Source organism: Lepidothrix coronata, unplaced genomic scaffold (genome assembly GCF_001604755.1).
Source record: "Lepidothrix coronata isolate B3197 unplaced genomic scaffold, Lepidothrix_coronata-1.0 Scaffold82, whole genome shotgun sequence".
NCBI classification, from domain to species: domain Eukaryota; kingdom Metazoa; phylum Chordata; class Aves; order Passeriformes; family Pipridae; genus Lepidothrix; species Lepidothrix coronata.
The window spans coordinates 3,855,811-3,878,669 of NW_016690262.1; the positions used below are offsets into that span (position 1 = coordinate 3,855,811).

At 43.1% G+C, this 22,859-nt stretch overlaps 1 protein-coding gene across 2 annotated transcripts in view; it reads left to right on the plus strand.

Moving 5' to 3' along the window:
- The first annotated feature begins 283 nt into the window (after positions 1-283).
- Positions 284-22,859, plus strand: part of ELF2 (E74 like ETS transcription factor 2) — a 35,458-nt gene continuing 12,882 nt past the window's right edge. Inside the window, exons 1-3 of one of the 2 annotated variants that reach the window (XM_017820343.1) lie at positions 284-356; positions 7,355-7,548; positions 8,542-8,707. In XM_017820343.1, coding sequence (XP_017675832.1) covers positions 7,477-7,548; positions 8,542-8,707 — 238 coding nt within the window. In that variant the 5' untranslated portion in view covers positions 284-356; positions 7,355-7,476. Of the gene's footprint in view, positions 357-7,354; positions 7,549-8,541; positions 8,708-19,503; positions 19,646-22,859 lie in introns of those variants that run through there. The other variant, XM_017820344.1, reaches the window with a different exon arrangement.

Genomic DNA, 22,859 nt, shown 5'->3' on the forward strand with positions numbered 1-22,859 from the left:
GGGGTCTCGATGCCGCTCAGCCTCGCCCTTTGTGGTCCGGAGCAGGGGGGACGGGCGGGTACCCCGGCCCTGGGGACGCTCCCGGCGCCGCCGCCGCTCCCTCAGGAGCTCCCCGTCCCCGTGTCGGCCGGGCCCGCGCAGGCGCGGAGCGGCCCCGCCTGCCCGCAGCGCCCCCGCGCGCCCGGCGCTGGCGCGGGGGGGGCCGGGCCGGGCCGGGCAGGTCGCGCCGCTGCGCCCCCGCCCCTCCCGCCCCGGCCCGGCCCCGGCCCGGCCCGGCTCTGCCCGGGCGGCGCCCGCCGCCTCCCGCTCCCGGCCTGCGCGGCCCAACGGGTGCGGCCTCCGCCCGCACGGACACGGTAAGGGCGCGGCGAGCCGCCGGCTCCGGCTCCTGCCGCCGCGGCGGCGCTGACAGGCGGCCCTGCGCGGGGAGGGGGCGGCCGCGCTGCACGGGGGCCGTGAGGGGCGGCCGGGGCGCGTGGGGCGGCCGCGGGGGCGGCGGGGCCGGGGGGTCGCTCCGGCGGCACCTCCCGCCCCCCGCCCTGCCCTGCCCTGCCCTGCCCCGCCGCACTTTCGGTTCCGCGCGGGGCGCGGCGGGGCGGCCGCGGGGCCGGAGGGGCCGCCCCGGGTCCCCCCTCAGCCCAGCGGGGTCCGCGCTCGGCGGCGGGGCGGGCGGTGCACGCCGGCTGTCAGTGTAAACACAGCCCCGGGGCGGCCGCGGCCTCCCGGGCCGGGCCCGCAGCACCCCGGGCCGGGCTGGGCGCGGGTGGGCGGCGGGAAGGGGGAGGCGGCCGGGGCAGCGCCAGGGGGGCAGCGCGTTGTTTACACGGGGCGCCGTGAGAACATGGCAGCCCGGGCGTGCGGGCCGCTCGCTGTCATGCGTGTGTGTGATCGCTCCTCCCGGCCCCGGGAGCGGCGCCCAGCACCCCGCGCCGCTCTCACCCTGCATAAAGGGCCGGAGTCTGGCGTGTTCGTCGTTATGCCGTGAGCCCAGTCCGTGTTTATCTGTTACCCTTTTTGGCCGTGTTCCCTCTCTTCTCTCTCTCTCGCCGCTTAACTAATTCGGGTCTTCGTTTTGCTCGCTCCCTCCCCTTATGGCTGGGCACTGTCATCTTCCTTGTCACTTTTCTATAATCGTTTAACTTCTTTAGCAAAGGCAGCAAAACCTTACCTTACACGCGGCCAATTCGTGAGGACGGTTCTGGGTCTGGATCCGAATTCCTCTCTTCCTCCTCCTGCTTTCACTCCATCTCTGACAGTGGACAGGATCAGTTGCTTTAGGAAAGGCTCTGGGAACAGGATGGTCGTTTTGTGTGGTACTATCAGTGACATACCCTTTCCGTACTCTTCTTCTGAAACCGTCTCTTAGGTTTCACTAATATCTGGTTCAGAAGGTCCCTAAACTTTAGACTGTTATGCGTGTCTTTGTGTTCGACAGTCTCATAAGCCATTCAGGAGCTTTACCTCTCTAAAGCTGTTGGACTTAAATCTTACAAGTTTTTTGACCTCCAGAATATCCTATGAAAGCTAATTACGGAATTTGCGTGCACTGCTTCCTTTTAGTGTGTGTATTGGGTTTTTTTTTTTGTTTTTTTAAACCCACATCCTCACCATTTAATTTAATCGTCTCTGTTCCTTTATTATGTAAAACGATGAATAATTCCTCCCGTACTCCGGCTTGTGGGGGAGTGGAAGTGGTTGTTAAGGACCAACAAACGACTCGCTGGGAAGAGAAGTGGGGGTACAAAGTAAGGATATGTGTGAGAGACTCCTGTCAGAGGGAAGAGAAGGCTTCAGGCTATCTTTAAATAGAGAGCAGTGGGAAGAGAGCCTGCTAATAGGATGAAATACGGGAAGGTCCAGAAGAAGCCTGCTGAAGCCACAAAGGTTTTTGCAGAACGTTAATAGTTTTTAAGTGATTATGAGCTTATATGTTTTGGGGCTCGTCAGCTTTAGCTATTGAGGTTTCAGAGCAAACTTTGGATCTTCAGATGATCAAATTAAATATGTGTGGAAGGAGTTCCTCTGATTTCTTACTGGATTTGATGCATCACTAATTTGATCCAACATAATGATTTTCTGTGCATTCTGCAATAAAATTATTGCTTAGTTGTATGGAAACTTGGGAATTATGGCGTGGCCAGGACTACTTTGCTGATTGTTTATTTTGATTTCCTTTTCTGTAACTTTTAGTGATTGTTGTAATTTTTAAGGTACTATAAACTGCATGGATTGTTTTGTTCTCCTGACCTTGTGGATGTAAAAATTTACTTTGTATCTTCTTTTTGAGTATACCCCCGGATGCTTTAGCAACAAGTTTAAATATTTTTTTCTCTCAGCCAGCTTTTTCAGCAACCCAATTTTTCAGTTTTTAGACTTGTTCCGAGTCTCAAAAACCCCAGAAAGTTAATTTGCCATTTCTTCTGCACGTGCCAGTGTGAATCAGTTAGCCAGAGCTGTAAAAAATTATCTGGGAAAGCATCTTAAAAAAAACCTTTTCAGTTGACATGAATTTTACAGAGCATGCTGTGGTTTATATGTATCAGAGTGACAGTGGCATTTACTGGTATATTTGAGGTGCTGCCTATGAAAGGCCACCTTCGGACCCTTAGGAAGCTTTGTTACTCTTAGTGGGATTCTGCGGAGATCTTGGCCAGTGTATTTCTGCACGTATAACCAACTTCATTTTCAAGCCAGCTTTCTAACTTTTTTTTTTAATTAAACCAAAAGAGGGCCTTTTTATTAAAAAAAAAAAAAAAAAGCTGTGTGTGTGATGCTACTGCTGGCTGCAGTCCTGCTCTTGTGGTTGCATCTGTGTAGGTATCCGCATAAATCTCTCCTCAGGATCTGGGATGCCAGCTGAATAAAAGGGGGACATTGTTCCAAGTACTCTTGTGGTGGCTCTGAGTGCTGTGGGAGCAGCTGCCTCTGGTCACTGCTGCCCAGACTTCTGCATGTTTGTCTTGTTTTTGTGGGGGGGCATCTTTTTTTTTTTTTTTTTTTTAGCTTTGGGAACTTTCTTTTTTTTTTCTTGCTTGCTTGTTTTATAATTAAAACGAAAGTGTACTCAAACGATTTGCAGATTTATATTTAGAGTTTTGTTTTGAAGCNTTTTTTTTTTTTTTTTTTTCAAGCATTGGGTTCTTTCTTTTTTTTTTCTTGCTTGCTTGTTTTATAATTAAAACGAAAGTGTACTCAAACGATTTGCAGATTTATATTTAGAGTTTTGTTTTGAAGCCAGTCCTAAATAACTTCACTTGGAGTCTGGCCTAGTAGAGATGATGCTCTGCCATCCATTCCACACTGTTTTTTCAGTTATTATTTGTAATTCTGTTGAGCTGCATCTTTGCTTCTCTGATAATTTGGTAGGTGATTATGCACGGGGGGATCAACTTAAGGCACTGTTTTTTGGGGGATGTGCTCATCACAGTTGTGATTTGCAGTGGTTTTAAGCTTTCTGCTGAAAACATAACCATTTGGATTTCTTGTAAGCAAACACTTGGATGCACAGTGTAGGTCATATAAATGTGCTAGTCCATATGTGAATGACCTGCTTGGTATTTTGTAGCCTTTATGACAAGTCCCCTGTAGCCTCTGAAGATGTACAGGCTCTAATTGGTCATCTTGACCAGTGAAATTATCCAAAATTTGAGGTTTTGATATGTCTTTTATAGTGGTAAACAGTTATAAACTTCTTGCTGTTGAGGCAAAGAATTTAAGGTTCAGATTTTTTAGTTTAGTTGGGTTTGTTTTTTTTTAGTTTATTTGGGGATGGGAGCACCTAGACTTAGTTTTGTTTTCCCATGAGATACATACAAAAATAACAAGTGATGCAACAAAGCTGTTTTTGTGGTTGTAAGGGTTATTCCAAATGTTTCAAAGCCAGTTTTTCCTCTGCTTTTTCCATTACCAGGAAGAACAGGAGTGGATGTCACAACTCTGACAAAATGATTCGGTAATTTCTTTTGGAAATGTTACTTTTTATTTTTCCTGATGTTATTCCATATTTTGCTGTGTTGTAAGCATCTATCTAGAGAGGAATTACATTTGTAGTGTGGGTTTTTTTTTTTTATTTTTAATCTTCCTGCGTGTTGTTTTGTAATTCAAAACTAGTCATACTTTCTCTGCTGGCTATTTGTATCACTGGGGACAGTCTGTTCTCTTACAAACCTGAATCATCTCTTCCTTTAAGAATCTGAGTCTAATTGTCTTTTGGCCTTTTTGTCTCAGTTAGCCTTGGGAAATGTGAATTTCAGTACTGATTCCTGGAAGTGGCCAGGCAGCCTTTTCCTTTTACAGGAGTCAAATGAGTTGTGACTTGATAGGGAGAGGATGGGGAAGAGATTCAGTGTTCTGCTGAAATTTGAGGGACAAGCAAAGAGCCTTCCACAGAGACATAGTCCTTAGGGAAAGGAAGAGGGCAGATGCTTGACTGGTTCGTTCAGAAAGGGCCGTGTCTGCAGGACACAAACACGTGGGTGTGTGGGGTGTGTTTGTGCGTTTGCTGCAACTCAGAACCGAACTGAAGCTGTTTTAACTTCCCACTTGCCTTTTTCTGTATCCTGTCAGAGTTTTGAAAACGTTGCTGAATAGCAGGACTCTCAGTATGAAGTTCAAATCCCATTATCTAAAGACTTTGGGCCTTTCATTTATTCCTTGCCTGGACTGTTCCATACATTCAGTCTGAAGACACCATCCTTTTAAGGAATGCTGGGATTCAGTGGCTCACACAGTTTTCGGTAGATTTTCACCTGTAAGGTTCTTACTAGGAATTTCTGCCAGAACTGGAAAATGAGGATTATTGTTTGTGTTCCTGCATTGCCCTACCTTCATTTCCACAGGTAGCTGTTAATTAATGTACAGACAAATCAGCACAAAAGTGACCTAAACTTCCTGTAACCTAGGAGACATAAATGGCATGTTTTTGAGATAACCTAGTCTTGAACAGAGTATTGAGTGTTTTCAGTTGCTACTGTTTGGCCACCTGTGTGGGACTGTAGAACATAAAATATAAACACACAGTAGATGTGGTCTAGTATGTGATTGTTGATTTGCATTAATATTCTGTGTGAGAATGAAAATAGCTTTGTGACATCCTTAGGCAAAGGCACTACATGAAGTGCTGTATGTTCTTATGTAGCTACAAGTCTGAGTTGCAGGAATAACATTGATTTTGAAAGTGGTTGGAGGCTCTGCTTTCGAATTAATGTACCATTTCCTTTCTTTGGACTTCTCCTTTGTGTTATGATTGCTTTTTGGTATTTCTAGCGTGAATGTAAATGGAAAACCACAGAAGAGGGAAAAGTTCTGGCAATAAAACTTATTTTCTTATTTTGCCTCCTGACTGATTATTTTAGTGCATTCGTAAACAGCTCGTTTTCTACTTTACATGTTTATGAGTTTAAACACTTTTGGAATAATTGATAGGCAGATAAGGAGTAGGCTTTTTGTGCTAAAAACATGGAGGGTGACAAATATATATGGCTACAAGGGATACCTGTTAAAGGCTTTCCAGCCCGAGTCTTGTTTTGGGAGCAGAGGAGGTCTTGGCTTTCTGTTTCATCTTGAAAATGTTGATAATCAAAAAGTGGTGCTAACTTTACAAATGAAACAATGGAAAATAAAGTATTAACTGTGGAGGTTCTTTCGTGCTGTTACAAATGAAATATTGTTAGGTATGAATTGTGCTCTGTTATGTAAAGTTGGCCGCCTATGTAAGCAAAAAAGCCTTATTTTTTATCCTAATTTGCATATATTTTTTTCCTTTCTTTTGAAATGTATCTTGTGCTTATTCTGCTGCTACTATGATAGTGATTTAACATAGTTTCCTGTTCTTTGGTTTTGTTTTGTGAGGATTAATTCTCAAGAAAGCTGGTATCAGAATTTATTCTCCTTTTTGTATGTAAGGGTGAAAAATATGGGTTTATTGCTCTGTTGTGTCAGGATTTTTTGTTGTTGTTGTTTGGTATGTTGCTTGGTTCTTTGTTTGTTTTTTTTGGTGTGTTTTTGTAGTGACCTGCCATGCACTGTGTGGCAACCGACTTTGTGCTACCTTGGTACAGCAACATCAATGATGCCTTTCTGAGCATATTTTTATGGCAGGCTGAAGGATCCTCAATACCTCGATAAATTAAAGTTTTAAACCAATTTTTGCATAGTACTTTTTGTTGACTTTCTTGCTTAGTTGACATCTTGTTTGGGAGATCAACAATTGTACTTTTTGCTAGTGCACCTAAGCTGTCATGCCCATAGGAAGTCCAGTTGCTCTGCATGAATCCAAACTAGTTTTTCCCTGTATGTGCAAGATTAATTTACTTTAAGCTGCCTGCTGTTTAAAAGCAGACTCATTGAGTTTGCCCATTAAAGTATTGATTATGATTCTTTTTCCTCAGTATGTATTAGAAGATCCTGTTTTCTTGCAGACCTCAGTGATTGTGCCAGCTTTCTAAATGGATGGGTTTTATTAAAAATGTTGGGCTAAATTCTGGCTTCTGTTAAAAAGCATTGATCTCAGTGGAGTTACTTGCAAGGGTAATTGATAACAGGTTGGGCTCTTGTGCCTCACATGGAACATGGGCTTTCTGTTGTTCAGCTAAGGAGCTTTAGTTGCACCTTGAAGTAGTAAACTGCTCCTCATGACCCAAAGTTTATGAAGGGAGATTATTTGTCTCTTTGAAAGGCAGGGTATGAGTAATACCAGTTGGTTAGAAACAAAGCACTCTTAAAAAAAATTCACAAAGATGAAAGTTGTGTCTCTTTGTGAGCTCAGTGAGTCCATGGTACACACAAATTGCAGCATTACGATGTGCAACTACATTTTTAGATTCATAAGAATTTCTTCTATAAAAGATGAACTTTGTATTTCAAAGAAAGCTGTAGGTTGGAAATTAGGTGTGTGTTTGAGATGTGTAATAAATATGCACTGCTTTAAAAAGGCAGTATGTTTGAAAGCGTTTTGAAACTTTCTGAAATGACTATGAAACAGTGAAGCAAAGAAGAAAATGTAATTAAAAAATAATCTGATCATTTTATATGAAAGCAATAACTTTAGGAAAGCTGCAGTAACTCCAATGTATGTATGTCTCAAAAAAAATTAGTTAATATTTTACCTCAGTGAGAAATTAAAGATTCTGGCTGAAACTGTGAAAAGCCAAACTGAGATTGTGTTCTCTTAGTATTAGTGTGAAACTTGTGTGTCACTGCTAACTTCACCGAGGTCAGCACATTCTGTCCCATCTGTTGTGCTTGCTGATGTCCTGTTTTAATGTAGAGATATAACATGCAATAGATTTCATGAACATTGGAAGATTTTTGGCTATAAATTATGCAAATAACTTAAAATTATTTTGTGTTTCAGCAGCCTCTGCCTAGCTGTTTAACAGCAGTGGATTGGGAATTCAAGCCTTTGATATCCTGTGGTTATCAGCGTTACTGTCTTCAAGAGATAACAGCTCTCAAGGCATCTTCAGGGGATGCACCATGACATCAGCAGTGATTGACACTGGGGGCCCTGGCCTGGAGTTTGACAGCAATGGAATCAAAAACCAAGAGGTTAGAACAATAAATAGGATTTATTTACTATCAAACTTTGCAGCTTTTATCTAAATTTGAAAGAAACATTCACTGTAAACTTGCTGTGAACACAAATGAAATGGATTTGAGATTGTTGTGTAAGGAGTAAGACAGCAGCCATTTTTCAAATATCTTTTATTAGAAGATTTTGTTATCACAGAGAAGTGGAAGCAGTAAGTTTTGGAGTCTGCAGTACAACTGTAGACTTGGTTTACAAAATTACATTCCATACTAAGCATTTCTTTAAAGATCTCAGATGTGTCTTGAGGTATAGAACAAGTTGAGCAGAACAATACAAGGGCCTTTTTTAAAGTTAGCCAACACAACATATTTGGTTGCATTTTTGCATTCTTATCAACAAATAATAAATATATTCTACTATCCTGTAGCTTTCAATAAATAGAATCTGGCAGGGTTCCACTTCTGCAACACTTTAACTGATTAAATATGCTTTTACAGACATTTTGATCCTTAAATAAGTAGACATAAGCATATGGGCTGTGAAGTAGTCAGTTCTGCTGTGATAGCTTATGTACTTAATCCAAAACATGGGTGTTCATGAGATACAGGTCAGATGTAGGTATCTTGCAGTACACACAAGAAGCCTTGATTACATTTCATCAATCAGAGGGAGAAGAAACACTTCCCACAGCTGAATGACTTCATTAGAAAGCTCTTTTCCAATATCTTAAAGCTCTTTGTCTGATGCTTTAAATTTTAAGTGCTTAAACCCAGGAAAATATCTCTGAGTTTGAGGGAGGTCCCTTTGATGGCTGATAAGCCATCTTTTATTCTTTTCATCTCTTGCTTTAGAAGAAAATTTCATTTAAAAATCTTTAAAATTATTATCATTATTCCATAAAATATGTAAGAGCGTAAGAGGAAAAATATTGATGTAGAGTTCAACAGTGCAGTATTTAGAGCATTTTTTTTTCTTTTCTTCCCTTTTTTTTTTTTTTTTCCTTTCTATAGGAAAATGAGCCAGTCTCTGAATTCCCAGCAGTGATTGTGGAGCCAGTTCCTAGTGCCAGACTAGAACAGGGTTACGCTGCTCAGGTCCTGGTTTATGATGACGAGACTTACCTGATGCAAGATGTAGCAGAGGAACAAGAAATTGAGACTGAAACTGTGGAAACAGGTAGACTTACTTCATTTTTTTTTTTTCTTCCATGAGGTTTTAGTACTTTTAGAAGTCCCCTAGGAGTGTGACATTGTATTTACCCACGGGATGGAGATCCTGGCCTGAGTTCACATCTCTTCCCTCTAAACTGAGTTGTGCTCAGCTTGAGTGGTGACAGGATTACCTTGGCAGGTAAAAACGTCCCCTTGCGTTCAGGATGCTGCAAATTGTGTACCCTCATGAGCAGGCAGATCTTCATTTATGTCTTTGTTACTTATGCAGGGAGTTAGCTAGACAGCTAAACTTGGAGTTTTTAAAAATCAGCTGAGCCAGGAAGCTGGTTAGAACTCAGTTTTTTAATGTGTCTGGGCCAAATACCTGCAGGGCAGCTGGCAGAATGGACTGTGTGGCTCTATTTACCCTGTATTCCTGTCTGTCCCTTGCTATCCCACTTTTTTGATCGAAGAGTGGTTTTATTGCTGGTTGGATGGCAGGAGTATGTGGCTAGAGGGGATGGAGTTGGACTGTCTTTTTATGGGCAAAAAGCTGATAGATTGAAATTAACTCATCCAGCTGGTAAAATATCAAGTTAGGGATGAAGCAAGGAGTAGAGCTTTGGGTTTAAAAGCTGAGCTGGTTAGTGCTAAGCACATAACTTTCTGTACACCCTCTCTCCAAAGAGCACCACTGGGAGGTCTGCACCTCCTGAGGGGCACCAAAGTCTGTTTAAAGTGTCTGAGGAAACAAAAGTTGTGCTCCTACGGCTGCCTTATGACACCTGACTGCTGGGCTGCGATTCACAGGATCACAGAATATGCTCAGTTGGAAGGGACTCACAAGAATCATTGAGTCTGACCCTTAGCCCTGCACAGGACACCCCAAAAATCACACCATCTGCCTGAGAGCATTGTCCAAACACCCCTTGAGCTCTGTCAGCCTTGGTGCTGTGACCACTGCCCTGGGGAGCCTGTTCCAGTGCCCAACCACCCTCTGGGGGAAGAACCTTTTCCTGATATCCAGCCTAAACCTCCCTTGACACAACGTCAGGCCATTCCCATGGATCCTATCACTGTTCACTGCAGAGAAGAGATCAGTGCCTGTCCCTCCTCTTGCTTTCTTGTGTTGCCTCTCATACTTGTTAAACATCTTTAGCCATTTCAGTTTGCTAAGTTTGCAAGAAAACGTAGCAAGGAGACCCTCAGCTGTTCTGTATTTTTGTTGGCTTAAATTTCTGCTGGATTAGCAGAGTGTTGGCATAGGGAGTACATAGAACTGCAACCAGAGGGAGTCCAGGTCCTCTTGGGCACTCCATACCGAGCTGGTGAGACCCACATCACATGGGCAGCACACATTCCTATCCTGAGGCTGCCTAATGTAGAGCTGGAGTTTAAATTCATGATGTCAGGCAAGCAAAACAATGGTGAGAGACTCTTCTCTCAGCTGCTTACCTTGGCAGCCCAGTAACTCTGTGTGCATTCCCATCAGATTAGGCAAGTTGCAGTGCAGATTTCTCTGTAAACAGTGGATGCAACTGCTCATACATCCTTCTGAATTTGGATGTTATCCAAATGTTTGCACCGCAGCAAAAATCACATGCATCGACTTCATAAGATGTGCATGAACTAATGATTCAGATTTTGGGACAATACTTACGATTCCAGTCTGCTGAAAAGTGTTTTGAATGAAATATGCTAATTAGAAGTTCAACAAATTAATTTAAAGAAAAGTTATGAAATTTGTATTTTTTAATTCTGTTTTTACTATGGTAATAAACTTTTAAGATTAAGGTAAATGAGAAGTGAATTTTAGAACTTCAACTTGTATTTGAAAACCTTTAAGAGCTTACACTTTGAAGGTTTTTGTACTCAGAAGTTGTTTGTTAAACATTAAATACGCTGTTTCTTGTAAGATTTTTGTAGATTAATGGCTAACAGGGCAACTGTTTCAGGATATAGAGCTACTGCAGATAAATTCTTTCTGTGTTTAAGTATGATTTTATGGCCATAATAAATTGGTGGAAAGGACAATTAAAAATTTGTACCTCTTCTGCAGTAATATTTTTATTTAAGCTACTGTTCAAAGAAATAGACATGTGGGTACTTACAAGCCTTAATATTTGAAAGTATAGTCTTAAAATTTATAGAGCAGTCGATATGATAATTTGATGAGTTTGTGGCTGGAGATGTTAAGAGATGTGTCTTGACTGCATGTAGTTTGCTAGTGTTCTTTGTGTTCTTTTTTTTTTAATTTCACAGTTTGACATTAGCATGTCCTTAAAAATTTAGTATGTTTTAATAGTTTTGAGCTAAGAACTAGCAGACACTAAAAAGCCAATGTACAGTGGAGGAGAAATTAAAATTAACGAAGATTTAAAAATTTATGAACGCACAGCAGTTCCCATGCTCCAGCTTTTCATTATTATTTGTATACTGTGTAAAGCATTAATCCAGTGCAGTTTTCATGATGTAATTATACATGACAGTGAGTTGTTGCACAGAACTTGTATCCAGTGTTGGTTTAGACTGTTTTGAGGGAGGCAGTCCTGCGGGGCACGTGTTTTGACCAACATGTTTTGGCATAGCCAGGAGTCTTTCTCAATTCCTTTTGCTTATACAGAGAAGTGAGATGGGTGGAGAGAAAGTATTAAAACCACAAGAAACATCCCCTGTGGTAATGCACCATTATTAGCAATGCCTTGCAGGACAGGGAATCTGAGTGTGTTGTTTAATTTTCATTTTCTAGGAGCAGAGAGACTGGGCTGTGGGTAGGAAGCAATTTAATGTAGGAGAGCTGGCAACAGGTGCCATAGTAATTGTTAATGAGAAAGCAGGCTAAGGCAGTAAACAAAGTATAATGTTTTTTAAAGAGCATAATTTTAGGGTGTTAATTTTCTGAAGTACATACCTTTATTATGCTAATGATCCTAATTTAGAGAGAGGTGCAACAATTTGATTTCTGTGCATCTTAGAAGAAAATTCTGTTATTGCCAAAGTAGTCTCAATAGATTCTGGTTCAAAAATGACAGAATTAATTGCTATAATAAATTCTGTGTTATTTGATAAATGTATCATTGTTGCACCAAGAATGAGCAAACTTAATACCTTTTGTGGTTCACCTTCTGTGACTGTACAGACAGCATGGCAAATACTAAAAACTCAAAGAGTCAGGGCATTATTTGAAAAGGACACCTATTCTCATAACATAATATACACCCTTTTCTGTATCTTTACTGCTGGCCATGGACATGATTTTTTTTCCTTTCTTGTGACAGTTCATTGGCACTTCCAATGACTTGTGATTTACATGCTTTATAGCATTGCACATATTCCAAGAGCCTCCAGCTACTTTGCAGTTAATCTAAAGCTTTGTAATTTAAAATGTAGCCTTACTCTGGCCTTCAGAGATAGGGATCAGTGCCCTTTGTGGAAAATGTAGTGGGGCAGCTCCTTAGGACACTGAAGAGACGATTTGTGCTGCCCCTTGAATGGGTCTGTTTGTGGTTTGCTATTGCATGAATGGATTTGAGACTGTGTGGACTGTAAGGACAGTCAGTACTGAGCCAAGGGCAGAATCAGGACCTGTGATGTTGTTTTGTATTAAAAAACTTCTTGCATTTATGAAACCACAATTCAAATAAAATATGCTATATGATTGTTATAAATACTGGTGAATTTTTAGCTAATTCTAGTGGAGTATGGGGGGTTTTGCCTATCAGACTCCTTCCAGCCTGTTTCCCACTAATCTATCTTGATTCATTAATCAAGGGTCATTAATTATAATTAATCCTTTAACTGTAAAATTAATCCATTAACTATAAAAGTAAGACCCCAAGAGTCTTTTAGCACACAAGAAAGACCTAATGGTTCAAGTTATGTTTTTATTCTAGAAGGAAAAAAGTGCTTATCTGCTTGGAATAGAAAAACATCATGACAGAGGGTGCAACATACATATGTATGTTTTTCTAGAAAAACCAAAATGTAGGAAATTTGTTTTTTTCAGGTGACCTTCTGACATTCTTTGTGGAGGTAGTGAGTGCCTTTTGTAATGATTGAAAGGGAAGATATAAGCTTTAAGTTGACATAGTGTTTGAATTTCTTTCCCTGTTTGTATGATATTCTTGGGAGTGGTACCTTTAGATTATTGAGGACTGAGTTACAACCTTAGAATGTTGTTTACTGCACCAGTGACAGTGTTTGTATAATAAAAGAGACATCCTTCTTAACAAGTTTTTAATAATATCCAAATTTTATTGGCTGTCATCTCCTCCATAGTTTTCTGTCCTTAAAGTAGTTAGGCCTTAAATTGTAAGATTTATTCAGCAAAACCTTTGTAGTTTACATTACAGCAGAAGCTGCTGTCTTTAAAGAAGCAGTCATTTTGAAATTAACAATTGCTACATTTGCAAAACCCACGTTATTGTTTGTTCACAAATTTTGTTGAACAGTGGTAGCTATTAAGGAAATGTTGCTGTAAGTACAGTAAGGCTTGATCCCTATGAGAGGTGTTCCAAAATTGTATTGCCTCTGTAGAACCCTGATGGAATTGATTTAGTGACTCTAACATCTTATGTGAATAGTGTTTTTCCCTTATTTTTTTATTAATCACCAAAGGAACAAGTACAGGTTTGTTTTGGTTTGTTTTTTTTTTCAGTAACAGCTTTCAGATGAAAGAGGAGACAAACCTACTATGTCCAAGAAGTCAAAATGTCATTAAATTTGTGAACTGTCACCAGGTTTTTTAATTTGATGTTCAATCAGATATCCTCCTTGTGGTTCAAGTTGAAAAGTCTGGTTTCATTCTAAAAATATTATTGGCACAGGGAGGCAGAGAATCTGCATGAAAATAATGGGGATCTGAAAATGAGCCTCTGTAGGGTTATGATCTGATGGAAAAATATTGGGCTACAAAGATCAGGGAGTTCAGTTGAAACTATCATGTAAATTGACAGCCATCCTTAAGGAGGGAGGAGGTTGAATCAACAGGGAGCTTGGGCTTATTCCTCTCCTAATTTAAACAAATGGATGAACAAAATACATACTTTAAGGGAAATCTTTTAGAAAGCAAATTTCACATTACTACTTGCACACTTAGCACCGTGGGAATCAGCTTTGCATATCTATGTCCAGTCTTCAGTTATTGCCTGTTCTTCGTTCTGCCTTTATATGTCTGCTCTTATTATAATTAAAACCGCTTCCTTCTGACGTCTTTTATGTGAACTTGAACCCATGAACTCTTGTTTCTCAGATAAGTTTTCATCAGTTAAATATCATAACCTAAGAACTCAGTATTAGATCTGGTTAGAATCTTACCTTTGAGTATGGCATGTGCATGTAAAGGATAAACAAAACAGTGTTATAATTCATTCTGTCCAGACACTATTTGATTAAACTCTTACAAAAAATGAGTTAACACAAGCATCTGCTGTACATTTTGTTAGTGCTGACGTATCCTGTTGACTGTACTTCATTTTCTTGCACTGACAGGTCTGTGAGAATTTTACACATGGAGCAGTTTGTTTTAGAGGACCTTGCTGTCTTAAAAAAAACCAAGATCAGTTTGGACATTCTAACAACTTGACTAAACTCTCATAAGTGCTAAGATGAAGCCTGCTAGCTAGGCAAAAGCAAGATAAAGCTTTGCTTGCTCTACTGCAAGAATTAGATGTCTCTAACACTTGAATGGGTTAAGAGTTTGCCCTTTGCATGTGAGCTGATTTTATTTTTTCACACCATGCTGCTGCTTCATCCTTGTGAATCCTCACTCTGCCAAGAAATCCACGGCATTTTTGCCAGTTAAATGCTGGTGACAGCGAGGCAAAAGGATTCCCCTCTTAATTCATGTGCTGTTGTATAGTACTTGCAGCAGTTGCACTAAAGGCAAATACATCTGTTCTCAGTAACATTCTTAATTCAGAAACAAAATTCAACTGCAACTTAAATTTTATGTCATATTTGCTGGTGTTTCCTTTTCTGAGAAATTAAGGAAAAGAGCTCCAGAACTGTGGATGATAGTATTTTAACATGACCATAACTGGTGTCCAGTCCTTTCTAGATTTCAGGTTTCTGCCTTGCTGCATTCGGTGGTCCATTCATATCAAAAGAATGCTGCAAGATTAACTATTTTGTAAGAAAGCCTAATTTAACTACACATTTCAGGAATAATTTTTATTTCCCGAGGCTGATGTGAGGCTAATTCAGTGACTTGCTGGTGTGGAGCATTAAGGGTTGGACTTCAGATGTACAGATGCATGCTCCTCTAAACTCCCAACCCCAGTTGTAATTGTGAGTGAGAATTTGTAAGCTGTTACCATGAAGACTCAGCCACAACATTTTACTAATGAAGGCTGAAAAATTGCGTGGCTTCTCCCTTGAAATGAGAATGCAATATGGCAATGCCACACCCATCGTGGTATGAGTGCACAAGAGTTACTGGTCTTTATTGATCAAAAATGGAGCGACAGACTTGAAAGTAATAATTTTTAAAGCTGATCTGCACATTAAAAGGGAGACTGTAGTTGACAACAAACTCTAGGATGACAGTAAAGCCACATGTGTTTGAGCAGGGCATTTAGTCCTTAGAAATGTTCAGTGGGACCCCTTTCCTCAGTATTTCCCTGGCTCCTCCAGGAACATTTTGTGGTTATTTTGCTATTTGGCAATTTTTTACTGTGGAATCCACAGTGGATGGTAATGATTATGCTGATCTGCTGATAAAGGTGACAGCTGCATTTTCTTGGATGGTTTCTAGAATTTAACAATTTTAATATTGTTAAAAATATTTCTTTGCAATGCAGTAATAGCTATCAACAGTTTGATAGCCTGCTGTTGAGGACAGCAACTACATCTGTAATTATCAGCTGTGAATTTCTCGAGGATCCTGGGCAAAACGGACCTTTCTGTAACTTTAAAATTTGTAGGTGGTTTGGGCACTTGGGACAGGACATGCCTGGACTTCTGAAATGATTTGAGGCTTTTTAGAGTGGTTGGCATTTCAGCACTGTTACTCCGTTATCATTTGCAATTTGTCATGCAGAGTGCAAATACTACCCTCAGACAGATTGCCATCTACCCTCCACTACTTACTTAAATGAAGTCAAACAAATCACCTCTGTAAGAATAAGCAACTGCTTTATAATAATTGCCTTTTCCCAGGGTAGGTCTTACTAGAATACAGCTACATCCTCTGTGGCTAAAAGTCATTAAATGCACACAGGTTTTCCTTTCTGGTTAATCATTTGCTGTTAGTGGAGGACAAAGGTGGCATTGGAAGGTTGCACTTTTACCATTTCAAGTTACAATACTTGTGAAGTATTTTTCCAAGAGAAACTACAGGCTATTATCAGGGAATATTTTCATCATATTTGTGAGAACTGTGGGAAAGGCAGCTTTGCATAGGCGACTATGGGAGTGGAGATTGACCATTCCTCATAGCCACTGAATGCTCTACTAGTTTTGAGGACTGTTCAAAGAGATGCTTAAGATAATTGATGATCTTATTCCAGTCCACTTCTGCAAATCTGCTGGAACCTACCAGTTCTTTGTATTCTGAATTTACATCTGCTGTCTTGGATGCATTTAATCACATCCAGCTGCTTTTCTTCAGCTGTCTTTCACTTTTTCGAAACAATCAGGATGAGGTTATATGGTGTATATTGCAAAGAAGTGACACATTTCCTTTCATGTGAACAAAGTTGTCCATATTAAACATTTTGACCTTTTTTTTTTGTCTGGCACTTGGTAAATGTAGATGTGATGAGCATGTAGGGGTACCTGGCTATCTTGACAGCTGAGCTTGTTTAAAAAATTACAATACAGCTGAATCTTTGTATTCTCTAACAGTAAAACAAACAAACCAACAAAAAATAGGTTAATAAATATATTTCTGTCTGACAAAGACTGATGCTGTTGGGGATCTGTTAATCTATATTTTTTTGCTGCTTTTTTCATGCCAGAGAAACATAAGTACATCTGCAATTTCCTGTGGCCCTGTTCCATTACAGTAAATATGTCTTGCTTCATTGGGCCACCCACTGAGTAGACTTTGTAGCCCTCTTTGTTAGCCTTTTGCCTAGAAAGGAGGCTTAAAAATAGGTTAAAAAGTTAACTGCATGTTTACTTTTTCCCCTGTTGACTCTCTTTTTTCCCTGAAATAATAAGATTTTATTAGCATGACAAATCAATTAGCATTCAGCATGAAATACTAAAATCATATAAACAGATGAAACTGCAGAACTTCCAGAGAAAGTTGCATTCCTCCTTAAAGACATATGTGTCTATATATGTAATACTATATAAGGTGTGCACAGATCAAAATGATCACTGCATAGATTTGTTGTAGTTTTTTACATATTAATCTTGAAAGTGCCCAGGCTTGGACTCTTTTCAAGAGATTGGAACCCCTCAGGCATCCAGTGATATTCTCTCTATGTGAGATCAGAGAGAGCAAAGACTCAGAATACTGAGTGCAGCTGTTCAAGTCCATTTCTTGTGAGCTGGCAAACACTGTGCTAAATCTGTGCTTGCAGTAGTAAATAAATGCTGCCTAGAAAACTGCTATTAAACCAAGAGCTTGATGTTTTATGCTCTTTTTTTCCTTTAATTTTGGACACGTGGTGTTTGTCAAAAGTTACATAGTGCACATTGCTTGAATGCACTTATTCAAGGAGTCCACGTATTCCAGGCAAAAATTCGTTGGATATGAGTCAAACACTTCAGTTTATGACTAAAAGTTGCAATCAGTAAAGAATGCTCACTGAATTACATAGCAATCAATAAAGGGAAAAACTATGAAGGCACCTTTTCCAAAGTATGGAAGTGTGAACTCCTATTGACACAGGTCTGGATCTTCAAGGGTATTTAGTGTCTCAGTGCACCTTTTGATCTGGATCTAAACAGGCAAACTTTTAAACTGTATTTTACTGCTGTGGGCTAAATGGTTTGAAGTATGGGTAAATTACAACTTTTAGCAACAGTAGGTACACGGGCCAAAGTGACAGGAGTACGTGGTTGTTGCAGTACTCTGTATTTAAGCTGAACTTGCGGTGTTGCTAAACTACACTGGGTGAGGTTTCCACTTCAATTTGAGGATGTTTTAATGAAGGACTATTAAGTTTTATTGCACATTTAAGTGTGCGCCTACTTAAAATGACTTTCCTTGTCCTTGGGCTTGTCTCCACTAGGAAAATTTCTGCTGGAGGATACAGCAGAGTCCCCTAGTGGAAATATGCTGACGGAAGGAATTCTTGCTAGCACTGGTGCTGCACCTCTCTGAATAACAAAAGCTGACAGGAGCACTCTGCTTTTGGCAAAGCTGGATCTGCATGAGAGCTTTTTGCCATCACAGCTGGATACTTGCCTTTTTTGTCCATGTTTCTGGTTGGGAAGAGCTCTGCTGGCAAAACTTTAGCACAGACCTACCCTTAGATAGGTCTTTAATGTGAGAATGAATGATGTTGCTTGGAGGTCTTGCTTATCTGATGGTGATGAACAAATTTAATTCCTTACAGCCAGGAATGGATGAGTGAAGTCTACAAAACGCCTGAATTTTTGTTTGCGCGTTATAAATATTATATACAAATACAGTCATTAAAATGTATCCTAAAAAGCCTTGGGCATTGTAGTGTTAGGAGTATGATTTGTCAAAAGTTTGAAACACTGAATTTACCAGCTGGAGGTCATTTATGCTGGATACTATTTTGTGATTTCTGTGGTGGGGAAAAAATGCTTCTGAATTGTTGCTTGTGATCTAGGTCCTAGGACTACTAGAACTTGAGAGGGGAAGAGGTTCTGTATTGTCAGGTTGCAGCTGGTGCCCTTCACCTGCTTTTAATGGAGCTGTGGTGTACCTGGAAGGAAGGAATTCTCTTTAGGCAGGTGTTTGCTTGATCCTTGGCTTAACAATATGGGCCTATTCAGGTGTTAATGAAGGAATTCCTACGTGTAATCTCCGTGCATAGCTCCCCATTGGACACGCTTTGCTTATCTCGGGGTAGCTGCTCTTTGCATACAGCTCTGAAGTTTTACCCTGGGAGTGATCGGCACAGGGAATGGGCAGGCACATGTGGAGGGTGCGTTCTCCTGACTGGTGTCTGTCCAGCTGCAGCACTCCAGAGGCCTGGCAGGGAATGCTGTGGTGTCACTGAAGCAGGTGTTCTTCAGATGGGAGAGCACACAACCCTAAAAAAAAGCAGCAGTAGCGGTTTTTAAAATATATTTTTAAATTAAGAAAGCAATGTAACTTTCCCCCCCCCAAATCTGCTCAGGGGCTGGGTTTCACGAAGGATGGACAGGGCCTGTAGCTAACTGGAAAAGACACCTAAAGTTCCCTTGGAATCAGCCCTGCTGCTATTCAGGAGACGAGGTGGATTGTGGACTGCAGGAGAGGAGGACTGAGGCTGTCTGGCGAATTGTTACTGAACGTAGGGACTCGCCAAGGAGAAAACTTGTTCCTGCGTCAGTGGGGACTGTCAGGCTTATCCTGGTGCCCGGGGCACGTCGGTGCCGGTGTGCGGGGACTGCGTGGAGGCGGACGGGAAGGCGCTCGGGGCAGCGCCGGGACGGGCCGCGCTGCGCCCCGACCCTCTGTGTCCGTGCCCGCGGGTGCCTGCGGGCCGGGGCGGGCGGGCAGGCGCTGCCCGTGTGGGCCGGCGGTGCCCGGCGGCTCCCCCTTCCCGCGGGCGGCCCCGCTCTGCTGCCGCTGCGGCGGCGGGAGCCGGCGCGGCACTTCCTGTGTGGGGCGGGCGGCGGAAGGATCGCGCGCGCGCCGCCCCGCAGGAAGCGCTCTCGCCGCCGCCGCGCGCCGTGGCGGTGACCGCTCCGCCCGCGCCGCGGGAGCGCGCCTCGCCCGCCGGCCCCGCGCGCGCCCGCCCGTCAATGTGAAGCCGCTCCGGCAGCGTAAACATGGCGGCGTCCGTGCATGAGGGGCCCACCAACCAGCTCGACCTCCTGATCCGCGCCGGTGAGCGGCGCCGCGCCGCCGGGGGGCGAGGACGGCTGCGGGGGTGGCGGGGCGGGCAGGAGCGGGGACGGGCGGCGGGGGGAGCCGCGGCGCAGGGCGGGCGGGCGGGCTGCAATGGAGGGCAATCAGGAAGTGATCACCTTGGTAGCGGCCGGCCCGGCGTGCGGCGGGCCCCGCGGCACCGCCACCGCCGGCACGGCCGCCGCCGCGCCGGGAGTTGCGGCGGGGTGCGCGCGGCGGAGTTTTGCGGGGCTTTTGGCGGCCAGGGCGAGAACCAGGAAGTGCGCGGGGTTGTTGTCCTCCCGCCCCCGCCGGCCCTCCCCTCGCTCGGAGCGCCGCCGCCGCCGCCACGCTGTCTGAGCGGGCAGGCCGAGGGCCGCGGCCCGGCCTCCCCGTGCGTGCCCCCCCCCCCCCCCCCCCCCCCCCCCCCCCCCCCCCCCCCCCCCCCCCGCTTTCGCCCCTAATTCCGGCGCCCCCCCCCGTGCCCTTTTAAACTCTGAGCCGCCGGCGGGGCCGCGGCCCCCACGTGTTTGGGGCGGGGGGGCGGCCGTGCCCCCTCCCCCACGCGCGCCGCGCAGCGGAAGCGCCGCGCGCGCCCCCGGGGCCCCCGCGCGCCCCCGGGGGAGGGACCGGCCGGGGGGGAGGTGGCGGGGCCGCCAATGGGCGCGCGGCGGGCGCGGCACCGGAGCGGAGCGCGGTGTAAACACGGAAGTGGCGCCGCCGCCGCCGCACGTGGCCGCACCTGCCTGCGGGCGCCCCCGGCGGGCGGGGGAGGGCGCGGCGGGAGCGCCGGCCCGGGACGGAACGGGAGCCGGAGCCGGCTCTCATCCACTGGTGCACGTGCCGCGCTCCTTCTGCTCGCTCCTCTACACCTTGGAGCCTCCGGGCCCAGCCGCTTTACCCGAGCTCTAACACTTCGTCGGGGTTATGTTCAGGATCATGGTTTGGCCTCTCTTGGTTTTATTAAATCTGTCCGAGAACAGGACGCATTCCAGTGATCCCAGGATTTGTCTTAAACTGTGGTAGAGCCACGGAGAAAGCACGAGCAAAGTTACAGCTGACTGAAGCCACAAATGCACTGTCCAGCGTTTGGTTTTCCACAGAAGTTGTACTAGCTCTGACTTTATTTTTGTCTTTACAACGTGTAGCTCAGTATTTAAACCTGCTCCTTGAAACCACACACAGCAGGACGGTGGAGAGCATTAGAAGTAATGACTTGTGCAGTTACTACCTGGACAGTAAAGCCTAACACTGGTTTTGCACTGACATGGCAGTGGGTTTGTACAGGCCTGTGCTAAAGGTAAATGCTCTGTCGTTTTCGAGTATATAAAGATACCGATTCAAAAAACGAGAGCCGTCATGAAATGTTCACAGTGCTTTATTTTATTTAATGTGGAAAAACACACGGTGTTTTTCGTAGGAGGGCGACATCAACCTTAGACACACAAAAAAACCCCAGTATAAAGCAGCAAAGAACTGTTCTGTTGCAGAACAGAAGTGGAGCAGGTCATAAGCAGTTGGACACTCTCCTGTCAATGCTGGAGCAGGTGCTTCATTTTGCCAGTGGAACACATCTCTGATTCCTTCAGGGCTCACTGCGCATTTCAGTTAGTTGTTTTTTTACTTTTGATTGTCAATGAATGGAGAACGTTTAAGTGGTTGATTATTGTGTCAAGACCTTCTTAAGTCATTGTAACTAGATTGCTTGTGACCTAACCCTTAGATAAATGACAAATGACCTTTGCATTGCCCTTTCTGATGTCCTTAATGTCCTTAGCCCAGACAACTTAATTCCTTTTTTTTTTTGTTATATTTGCATTGCAGTGAGTGATACAGATACCTACACAGGTCTAGTATTCCCATCATCACACTATCAGGATACCATATCTGTTTACTTACGTTTGTATGTAGATGGTATCATGTGGATTTAAGTGAGGAATTCTTTATCCTAAGGGATTGTAATAATAATGACGTGCTGCCTTTTCCCCTGGCTCCTCGTTCCAATGTTGACTAAACTTCAGTGTCGATAACTGCGGGCAGTAAGAGGGACCAAAATTGTTGCTGCTCAGTGTTATCTTAATTGCGGGTTGTACAAGCAACTCCTAAATGACTTTACAGAGACATGTTTTGGCTTTGTAGCTAATATTTGTGTCAATATCAGGCTGATAACATATGGCTTACAGTGGAACAAGTGTTTTGGGATGATCTCTCTCATTTTCTTTATTGATTGCCTTTATGCAGTGGGTTATGCATCATCCTTAAACTGTGTGCAGCTGAGAGTCTTTGGAACCAACAGAGCCAGGCTTAGGGAAATACTGAAAAATCCAAGGAATTGTTCTTCACTTTCTGAACAAATGTCTGCCATAAAACAAGCAGTAAACTGAAAATGCTTTCTTTTCCAGTCAAATGTTGCATGCAGAAAGATTTCTGGGTATTACCTATATGGGCAATTCAGCTGCTTTTAATTAAAATGCAGCTTAAGCACTGTTACAGCTTCCACTGCTGTTTGCTGTGGTCTTTTAAGTGCTGAGATAAAACAAGCATGTAAGCACCAGTAAACTTTAATGAGCTTTGTTAGTGTATGTGTAGTCACTCTTGACTGAGTTCCATGCTTGGAATTGGGAATTCTTCATTAAAGTATTCCTCTGGTTGCCTGATAGTATTAAAGGATAAGCTATTGCAGGTGCTGAAGTTAAGTGTTGGCCTTGTAAATGCAGACATTGATAACACTTCAGATAAGGAGGGGGAGAGCTGTATTCAGTGCCAAAAAATACCATTTTGAAAGTTCCCGTCCCATTTTTTCCCTCTCATCAGTTGCTTTTATTAATTTTGTTAGTCTTACATTAAAACGGGGGACATTTTTACCAAATGGATACATTGCCACTGCGTTCTTCTGTAAAGCTGAAGTACAGCCCTGTCAGACTTAATTACCAAGTTTGGTGTTTTGTAACAGCTGTTGAGAACCTTGGATAATGTACTGTACATGCTATTTGTTTAGAAAGTGGAGCTAGAAGACATTAGGTCAACAGTGAAGATAGACATCAACTAGCGTAGTTAACTGTTTGCATTTTCTGAGGTTGTTTTCAAAGAGGATTTTTTTTTTTCCACAAACAGACCAGAAAATTTTTAATGGAGTATTTTAAAATAATGAAGTATTTTAAAATAAAATGCCAAGGACTCAGAATTCTTCATAAAAGCAGTAAGATGAGGTTTA